This window comes from Nycticebus coucang, chromosome 22, assembly GCF_027406575.1.
Source record: "Nycticebus coucang isolate mNycCou1 chromosome 22, mNycCou1.pri, whole genome shotgun sequence".
Classification (NCBI taxonomy): Eukaryota; Metazoa; Chordata; class Mammalia; order Primates; family Lorisidae; genus Nycticebus; species Nycticebus coucang.
In genome coordinates, this window is record NC_069801.1 from 18,770,681 (window position 1) to 18,781,282 (window position 10,602).

Sequence of the window (10,602 nt, forward strand, 5' to 3'; positions counted from 1 at the left end):
TGTTAAGTGAATTTAAACTGCTTTGAAAAACAAAGTTCTTTACAAATGTCAAGTATTATTTTTAATTCCCCCATAGTATCTAGTAATGGGCCTTGTGTTTACGTGCTGCCAAGAGAAACTGCATGTCTGAATATTCTATAGTCATCCAGATGAAGACCAAAAGAGGCCTCATGCAGGAATAATAAGGCTTACTCCAGTTTTATACAAAATTTCTTCTTTGTTCTCACCAGAATCAAGATGACTACGGCCACCCCTTTGGGGAACACCATTACCACCTTCATCTCACTGAACATGACCACCAGGGGCGAAGACTTTCTGTATAAGAGTAAGGTCACCCGGGTTTGGAGGCTGAGGGGAGGGATGGCAGGACAAGTGTCACAGTCAGCTCCCAGTGCAAAGGTCAAGAGCATGGGCTCTGAAGACAGAGTGCCTGGGTCTCAGGCCAAGTTCTGCTGAGTGACCCTGAGCAGATGATTTCTCTGCTCTGTGTCTTCATTACCTCATCTACAAGATAGGGATATTGATGAAGCTAGCTACCCTAAGGGAGTTGTGAGGTCTATAAGCCAGGGGTCCTCAAACTTTTTAAACAGGGGGGCAGTTCACTGTCCCTCAGACCGTTGGAGGGCCGGACTATAGTTAAAAAAAAAAAAAACTATGAACAAATTCCTATGCACAGTGCACCTACTTATTTTGAATTAAAAAAAAAAAGAAACAGGAACAAATACAATATTTAAAATGAAGAACAACTAAAGTTAAATCAACAAACTTACCAGTATTTCAATGGGAACTATGGGCCTGCTTTTGGCTAATGAGATGGACAATGTCTGGTTCCATATTTGTCATTGCTAGTCGTAACAAGTGATACAAGTGTGCATCAGTTAGTCCTGAGACTGAGAGGAGGAGTCGAAAGACAGAGAGGAGGGCAGTCGGGGAGTGCCGCACACATTCCACACATGCACACTGTAGCAGGACAGGCAGCGGTGGCAAAAACACCTGGAGGGCTGGATCAGTGTCCTCGGCGGGCCACATGTGGCCCATGGGCTGTAGTTTGAGGACCCCTGCAAAGCAATAATCCATATGGCAAGCTTAGAATAGCCCCCGGTGCATACTAAGTACTTAAAGCTTATTATTAATTACTACTACTATCATTACTGTTGTTTTTATTATGGTGTAGAGAACAATGGAAATGTGAACCTCTTGTAAGATGTTCTTAAATGGATCACCTTAAAATGTAGTTACCTTCAGGCCAGGTGTGGTGGCCTGTCTTCCCAGCACTTTGGGAAGCTGAAGTGGGAGAATTGTTTAAGTCAAGGAGTTTGAGACCTGCCATGGCAAGATAGCAGACCCGGTCTCAACAAAAACAAACAAACAAAAATTAGCCAGGCAAAGTGGTGTGCCCTGCAGTCTCAATTACTTGGGAGGCTGAGGCAGGATGAGCTTTTGAGCCCGAGAGTTCGAGGTTACTGTGAGCTATGATCACTCCACTGCACTCTAGCCTGAGCGACAGAGCAAGACCCTGTCTCTAAATAAATAAATAAAACAAAAATGTAGCTACTTTTATCCTACTTTTACAAACCAAAAACATCTCATCAATATATGAAGGAGTAAGTGAATGTAGGTGGGAATAATTAGTCATGGGGAGACATTTGCCAGGAACCAGAGGTCCCCAGAAGGAAAAATTTGAAGCTAGCTCTTCAGAGAACCAACTGGTTGTATAAGAAGTAATCTCGGGGGCGGCGCCTGTGGCTCAGTCGGTAAGGCGCCGGCCCCATATACCGAGGGTGGCGGGTTCAAACCCAGCCCCGGCCGAACTGCAACCAAAAAATAGCCGGTGTTGTGGCGGGCGCCTGTAGTCCCAGCTACTTGGGAGGCTGAGGCAGGAGAATCGCCTAAGCCCAGGAGTTGGAGGTTGCTGTGAGCTGTGTGAGGCCACGGCACTCTACCGAGGGCCATAAAGTGAGACTCTGTCTCTACAAAAAAAAAAAAAAAAAGAAGTAATCTCGGTTGATTTCAGCCATTTCAGTTGATTGTGTGGAACAGATTCCCTACACACATGGAGAGTGTCCCACCGTGATAAACAGCGTCAGGCAGTGGAGCTGCAAGGGGCTGTATTAATGCCAGGATGTCTCTCTTTGAGAGACACAGAAGGGTCACTCTCAGGACAGGGTCCCATGGGTCACCCTGCTCCTTGCTGTGTGGGCAGACCTACCAGGGCCTGGTGACATCTGTCTCAAAACAGTTCTGAGGAGAAATGCAGGGTAGAGAGACTCATTCTGTCAGCAAGATGAGAAGAATTCTGTTTCTATTTAAATTTAAAGCAGTGGTTTTCAACTCGGCAATGTTGCCCTCCTAGATAGAGTTATTAGATGTAGCAAATAAAAACACAGGACACCCAGTTAAATTTGAATTTGAGATAAACAAATAATTTTTTATCTGTGTAATTTTTTTTTTTGGTAATGTGTAATTTTTTAGCATAGGTCTGCAATGTTTGAGATATACTTATACTGGAAATTTATTCATTATTTGTTAGAAATTCTGATATAAATGGGTGTCCTGTATTTTATTGGGCAATTCTACCACCAGGGATCATTTGGCAATGTCTGGAGATATTGTGGTTGTCATAACTAGGGAGCGGGGACAGAGTAATTGCAGCTGGCATCCAATAGGTAGAGGCCAGAGATGGGGCTGAGTGTTTTATAATGCACAGGACAGCTCCCCACATCAGAAAATTATGCAGCTGAGGTAAAAATCTTGAACTAGGCTCCCCAAGAAGGAAAAAAACCAAGCTACTTTGTGATGGATTTCCTGCTTTTTCCTCTTTTTTTTGTTCCACTCTTTCTTCCTATGAATATTTGCATATTTGCACATGGCTATTTGTTTTTTAAGTAAACCTTTAATGAATTTATTTATTTATTTATTTATTTATTTTGGAGTCTTACTCTGTTGCCCTGGGTAGAATGCTGTAGTGTCATAGCTCACAGCAACCTCAAACTTCTGGGTTCAAGCAATCCTCTTCTTAGCCTCCTGAAGGGCTGGAACTATAGGTGCTGGCCACAACGCCCGGCTATTTTTTAGAAATGGAGTCTCACTCTTGCTCAAGCTGCTCCTGAACTCCTGACCTCAAGCGAGCCATCTGCCTTGGCCTCCCAGAGTGCTAGGATTGCAGGCATGAGCCACTGCACCTGGCTTAAATAAACCTTTCATAAAGGCATTACTTACCTTCACAAAAGTGCACAAATCACAAGTGCATCGCTGGGTAAATTTTCATAAAGTGAACGCACTGGTGCAAACAGCCCCATATCAAAAAACAGACAATCACCATTACCCCAGAGATCCCAGTGTCTCTTCCAATCTATCTCCTCCACCCACACAAAGGAATCCATTGGTCTGACCTCTACAACTATAGATTAGTTCTACATGGTTTTGAACTTTATATAAATTGAAAAAGTACGAGGTACTCTTTTGTATCTGACATTTTTTGCTCAACCTTATGATTGATTATATGCACATATTTTAATGGTTGTAACAAATTATATACACATGTATGGATGTGTATATATATATATATATAATCTGTTATTTTCCATACTTTATATCATTGTATGTTCCTATGCTACCAGAATCTTCATAATCATTAATTATTATATACTATTTCACTGGATATGTTGCCATACCTTATTTAACCATTCCCATATAGAGAAGACTAATAATGTTATAATAAACCATCTTTATTTGTATAAACTTTCCTGTATTTAGGGTTTTTCCCTTAAGATAAATTCCCCTAAACCAAACAGATTGGTTTAGAGTATGAATATTGTTATGGCTCTTGATTTTCAATATCAATTCTGATAACGATGTTGATCTTGAACTGAAATTAGAGTTTGACATTGGCATAGGGAGCTAATGTCAAGATTAGAGTTTGAGGCAGTAAGCTACAAGGGCATTCATCATAGCCTTGTTTTTAATAGGGAAAAATTGAAAACAACATAAATATTCTTAATAAGTATTTGGTGAGCAGATTATAGTAACCTAAACCATGCAGCATTATGCAGCCATCAAAAGTCATGAAGAAAAACATGCAATTACATGCAAAGATGAGTAATGTTATAAAACAGTCCATGAAACATGGTTCCATGTTTGTTGAGTGCATATTTTTCCATATTTAGGAATATTTCCTGAAAGTAGATTTTCAGACATAGTATTAATAAATTATTCAAACAATATGATAGATATTTAATATGCATAAACATGATCACATCAGTATACGTATATGCTGTAGAAGATCAAGGGTTCTTGGGGGCAATGAGGTCTTCATTCTCCTTCCTCCTTTTCTGCTTGCATTTATAATTTCAAAATTATTTACAAAAATCATGTGACTTTTATCTTATCAAAAAGAGAGGAAGGTGGGCGGCGCTCAGTGAGTAGGGCTCCGGCCCCATATACCGAGGGTGGTGGGTTCAAACCCAGCCCCGGACAAACTGCAACCAAAAAATAGCCAGGTATTGTGGCGGGTGCCTGTGGTCCCAGCTGCTTGGGAGGCTGAGGCAAGAGAATGGCTTAAGCCCAGGAGCTGGAGGTTGCTGTGAGCCGTGTGAGGCCACGGCACTCTACCGAGGGCGGTAAAGTGAGACTCTGTCTCTACAAAAAAAAAAAAAAAAAAGAGAGAGGAAGGTATTTTGTTTGTCTGCTTCACAGAAACTTAAAGCTGTGCTGGGGCTGGTAAGAATAGGACATGGCCTAAGGCAAAATTTTGGCAGAGGATGTGCTGAAAGCCCTTCAAGCCCAGTTGGGGGTGAGGAGTGTACAGACATTAGGTGGGACTTTGTCCTGGGGTCAGCAGTGAGTGTACCAGGATGTTAGCATCTCCCCTTGCCTTAACCCAGTGGGGTTGTCAGGTGCCACCCCAGAAGCCCAGGTCTGCATCTCACTTTACACCTTTGCCATATCTGCTCCTGTCCTCTGCATAGGTTCTGGAGCCATTGTCGCCGCCATTGTAGTGGTCGTCATCATCATCTTCACCGTGATTCTGATCCTGCTGAAGATGTACAACAGGTAGAGATGCCCTGGGCTTTGGAACTGTCTGGTCCTTTCAAGGACATAAATTAAAAAAAATGGAAACTAACATTTGTGGGTGCCTGTTCTGTGCCCAGTAGTATCTATGAGTCATTAGCAAATGCTGTACCCCTGTAGGTTCTTTTTGAAAACTGTTCTTCTGAAGGACCTTCTTCATAGTAACTGAATATTTTTGTACTTGGAGAGATTTTTTTTTTTGGCCTGGAGAGATATTTTTTTAATGCAATAATGATATGATAAGGGCCTTAGACACTGTGGTAAACACTTGTAGGTAATTTACAGACAATAGACGAATGTTGGAGTCTACTTTTCTCAGAGATACCTCTGCTAAGTTGTATGCGCCAACCACATAAGCATTTGAAGTGGTAAATACTGGAAGCACACATACCCCCAACTCCACTTTCTGGGATCAAAAAAGGGGAAATAAAGTAATATAATTTTATCACATAAAGAATAAATCTTAGGTCAGGTGAGGTGGCTTATATCTGTAATCCCAGGACTCTGGGAGGTGGAGGCAGGTGAATTGCTTGAGCTCAGGAGTTCCAGACCAGCCTGACCCGGATCTACTAAAAATAGAAAAACTAGCTGGGCATTGTGGCAGGTGCCTGTAGTCCCAGCTACTGGGGAGGTTGAGACAAGAAGATTGCCTGAGCCCAAGAGTTTGAGGTTGCTATGAGCTATGATGATGCCATGGTACTCAACCCCAGGATGTCAGAGTGAGACTCTGTCTCAAAACAAACAAATGAAAAAAGAATAAATCTTATGTATTATCACCTTCTACTCACAACTTTGCTAGAAGGATTTTTCAGAGAAGAAAACAAAATGAAAAGGCTATAAAACAGGCATCATCGGCTCGGTGGCTATAGGTCAGTGGTTAGGGCGCTAGCCCCATACACTGAGGCGGGTGAGTTCAAACCCGGCTCGGGCCAGCTAAACAACAATGACAACTGCAACAAAAAAATAGGTGGGCGTAGTGGCAGGCACCTGTAGTCCCAGCTACTTGGGAGGCTGAGGCAAGAGAATCACTTAAGTCCAAGAGTTTGAGGTTGCTGTGAACTGTGATGCCACAGCACTCTACCTAGACTGGCTCAAAAAAAAAAAAAAAAAGGCATCATAGAAGACCCAAAGCCATTAAAAAAAAAAAGATATTGGGTGGTGCCTGTGGCTCGACAGAGTAGGGCACCAGCCCCATATGTCAGAGGTGGCGGGTTCAAACCCAGCCCCGACCAAAAACTGCAAAAAAAAAAAAAAAAACATATTATAGAAGTATATTTCTTGATGAGGAATGCTATTTACAGTACACTGTCAAAGTTTACCAAACAGTATATTCATTATGATCACACATGTGGTTTACACATACACACCCATGGAAAATTACACATAGCAATTTGTTAACAGCCAGTATGTCAGCATGATGGGGTTGTTAAAGAGTTAGTATGTTTTTGTCGGGAGGGGATGTTCCTTATTTTCACAGACTAGTAAATATGCATCATTTTTATAATAATGTGAATATTATTTATAAAGGTAGCTAAAAATATATGATCTCCTACCATGTGCCACGCATGGTTCTAAGCTCTTTACACATATTAACTCACTCAATCCTCACAACAACCCCACAAGGTAGGGACAACTATCATCCTCAATTTTTTTTTCTTTTTGAGACAGAGTATCACTTTCTTGTGCAACCTCAACTCTTGGGCTCAAGAGGATCCTCTTGCCTCAGCCTCCTAAGCATCTGCCACAACTCTCGGCTATTTTTAGAGAGGGTCTTGCTCTTGCTCAGGCTGGTCTATTATCCTCAATTTTATAAGTGTGGAAACAGGTACAGAAAGATTAAGTTACATGCAGAAGATTGCTCAGCCCTAACTGGCAGAGTTGGGATTCAAATCCAGTCTATCTGGTATCAGAGGAATGCTAATAACATTAAAAACTATTTTTTTAAATCTTTAGGATATTACAATTTGGCTCTATCCCAAACCAGGAGGTGGCAACAAACCTCAGTGTCTACCCTTCATTCCTCTCCATCATTACTGGAGCTCTGAGCCCCTTTCTAGTTGCAATCTGGATGGAGACCTCACTCCCCTACCCTACTGATGCCTGGGCTGGGAAATAAGATACCTGAATTCAGTCTTTGGTTTGTCAAAACTAGGAAAGTTATTTAACCTCTTCCGCTATTTTGTCATTTTTTAAACGGAAGAGTCTCAAGGTGTGATAAATGTATTATGGATATATTGGAGAATATCCTTGTTTTTAAGAGCATTTAGGAGTGAAGTAGCATAATGTTTGCAACTAACTCATAAATGGCTCATGAGTTTAAAAAAAATTGTGTGTCCATGAATATATAAGTTGTGGGGGTGGGAAAAAAAAAAAAACAAATGAAGTAAATTGTTATCAATTGGTGAATTGTTTGGTGAAGAGCTGTCTTAGGCTGTTTTGTGCTGCCATAATACAATATCTAAGACTGGGTAATTTATAAAGAACAGAGATTTATTTCTTAGTTCTAGAGGGTGGCAAGTCCAAGATCAAGGGGCTGGCCTTCTAGCTCTATCATCCTGAGGCAGAAGGACAAAGAGAGAATGAGAGAGAACAAGAGATCAACCTTACAGCCTCAAGTCCTTTTATAATAGTCCATTCATCAAGGTGGAGCCCTTGTGACCTAAACACCGCCCATTAGACCCCACCTCCCAATACTGTTGCGCTAGGGATTAAATTTCCAACACATGCTTTATATGGGACATATTCAAACTATAACAAGTACAATTAGATTATTAATTGTACTAGCTGTGCAACTTCTCTGAGGATTTGAAGTTTTAAAAAGAATTATTTGTCAACAAGAAGAAATATCGTGTACACATTAGAATTCAGGATTGACATTAGTTATTGAATTTTATGGTATATTAAATGAAGATAAAATATACATTTTTAAGTACATTCTCTTTTCAACTAGGTAAGAAGCTCTTAACTATTGATAAACAGCAAGTATAAGATGGATACAAAATTTAACTCACGTTACAACTCTGAACAGAAAAAATGTAATATCTTCAATCTTTCTTTTAATATGCCCACCTGACACTTCACTCATTCATTTATAGGAACAAATAAAATTAAACATATGATCTAAGTTAAACAAAAAGTTGAAGGGCAGACTAGCTTGTGGCTAAGGTCCCTTCCAGTTCTGTGGGTGGCAATTAAGCACTGATTTAATGATGGTTTACATTAATCTCCTCACTAGAACTGTAGTCATGGAGCCCATTCCCCACAGCAAAAGGAAAAAGACTTGACCACTTATGTTTCTCTCATTACAGGAAAATGAGAATAAGGCGGGAACTGGAGCCCAAGAGCCCCAAGCCAGCTGGCCCTTCTGCCCCAGGCCCAAATAGCAACAGCGGCCAACACCCTGCCACTGTGACCTTCAGCCCTGTTGACATTCACGTGGAGACTCGGTGACCTCTACCGTGGTGCTATCTCCAACACTATCCAAAGAACCTTCTCCAGAGTCAAGACCCCGAAGCACGCTTCTCTGGAAGCTTCACCTTGAGTTCCTTCTGGTCAGGTCAACAGAGGCATCTTTCATGCAATCTCTGATGTTTTAGGCAATCCTCAACTCCTTCTGCCCTGTTCCACTCCAACTATGTCCATGTCCCTGCTGCCACCCTACCAAAAAGCGGCAGAACATTCTTTTGTCATTTGATGAGGTAGAGCTATGTTGGGAATCCACTAATGTGGGTTTGCTCTCTCCCCACAAAAGCTAGACAGACAGACGCAGAGTCAGGAGTCTTCTGGTTAAAGGTCAAGGTTCAGGAAATACTTCTGAGAGTGTCACAGCGGGATCTGCCACTGGGATCATATCAGATTAAATGCCATAACCACAGTTTTGCAGAGCAAGATATTCAATCCCATAACTAGGCACAGGGGGAACTAACTTGGGCTAACTAACCAGAAAACAAATTTGTTAATTTATAACTTGTTCCAGTACTAGATGACAGCTAGCTAGCTCATGACAATTTGTCAGCACATTTTTCCCTCTTCAAGAAAGGTTACAAGAAAAAGGCAATTCATCTCAAAAAGTTTCTGCTTCGAAGGAGAAGAAATAGGCAACCTTGAGAAATAGTGGCCTCTACAATAAGAGTTTGGTGCATTGCCCATGGGCCTCGAAAAATCCAGGTGGCTGGTAAGGGCTCCTTCTCCTATTATGGGCTGGATCAACCTTTCGTTTCTTGATTCCCCTTTATCTGGATTCTAAGTGACCTTAACTGTAATACCTTACTTCCAAGAGCCAGGAGTTTGATCAGATTATGTTTCCTGGTCACATATTCAGAGTGCCACATCCACAACCCATTTCTGTGTAGAGAACTGATTTCTTACTACTTAGCCTGGGGAACTATCTACTGCTGAGAAGGGAAAGTATTTTGGAATTAAGAAGACTTGCCCTCCAAGCCCTACTTTCAGGTTGTGTGGTCTTGGAAAAGTGACTCAACCCCTCCATATTCAGTTTCCTAATCATGAAGTGGAAATGACAACATCTGCCTCACTGGGTTATTATAACAAGCCAACAAATTAGCAAACCAGCTTGAGTAGTGCCTGGCACCCAGTAGATGCTTAATAAATGGGAACCAGCATTATTATTGTAAGTTTTCTTCAGTTGCAAGATATACATTTGTTCACATTTTAATGATTTTGAAATGATTATATGTCTTACAACTGATGGGTCTGTTAATGTAATTGTACTTTTTTTCTCCCTCTCAAAACTGTTTTTAACCAATTGTGTATCTTACAATTGATGGCATCTTGGAAACAAGATAATAAACCGTTATTCTGTTACAGAAAGTGATACTCTGACATTTAATCTCAAATTATAGATGTCTCTCTCAGGATCAGAAATCCTTTTTTTTTTCTTTTTCTTTTCTTTTCTTTTCCTTTTTTTTTTTTTTTTAAGACAGAGTCTCACTCTGATCCCCGGGTAGAATGCCCAGGCATCATAGCTCACAGCAACCTTCAACTCTTAAGCTCAAGTGATCTTCTTGCTTTAGCCTCCCCTGTACTTGGGACTATTGGCGCCCACGACAATGCCTGGCTAATTTTTCTAATCTTAGTAGAAACAGAGTCTTACCCTTGTTCAGGCTGGTATTAAACTCCTGAACTCGGGTGACCCACCTGCCTCAGACTCCCAGAGTTGTTAGGATTACAGGTGAGAGTCACCTCGCTGGCCCAGAAATCCCTTTTGAGGGGAAATTGAGAGCCAGGGAGATAAGAGGTCTGACCCAGGGCTACACAGCTCATGTCTATAAAAACATCCAGTAGGGCGGCGCCTGTGGCTCAATGGGTAAGGTGCCGGCCCCATATACTGAGGGTGGCGGGTTCAAACCCCGCCCCGGCCAAACTGCAACCAAAAAATAGCCGGGCGTTGTGGCGGGCGCCTATAGTCCCAGCTACTCGGGAGGCTGAGGCAAGAGAATCGCTTAAGCCCAGGAGTTGGAGGTTGCTGTGAGCTGTGTGAGGCCATGGCACTCTACCGAGGGCCATAAAGTG

At 41.7% G+C, this 10,602-nt stretch overlaps 1 protein-coding gene across 5 annotated transcripts in view; it reads left to right on the forward strand.

Annotated features, from left to right (window-relative positions):
- Positions 1–9,889, forward strand: part of NCMAP (non-compact myelin associated protein) — a 49,885-nt gene extending 39,996 nt beyond the window's left edge. For all 5 annotated transcript variants that reach the window (XM_053576137.1, XM_053576139.1, XM_053576135.1 and 2 more), the window contains 3 exons: positions 231–325; positions 4,968–5,052; positions 8,379–9,889. In XM_053576137.1, the coding sequence (XP_053432112.1) occupies positions 231–325; positions 4,968–5,052; positions 8,379–8,520 (322 nt within the window). In that variant the 3' untranslated portion in view covers positions 8,521–9,889. The remainder of the gene's footprint in view (positions 1–230; positions 326–4,967; positions 5,053–8,378) is intronic.
- Positions 9,890–10,602: the final 713 nt, after the last annotated feature.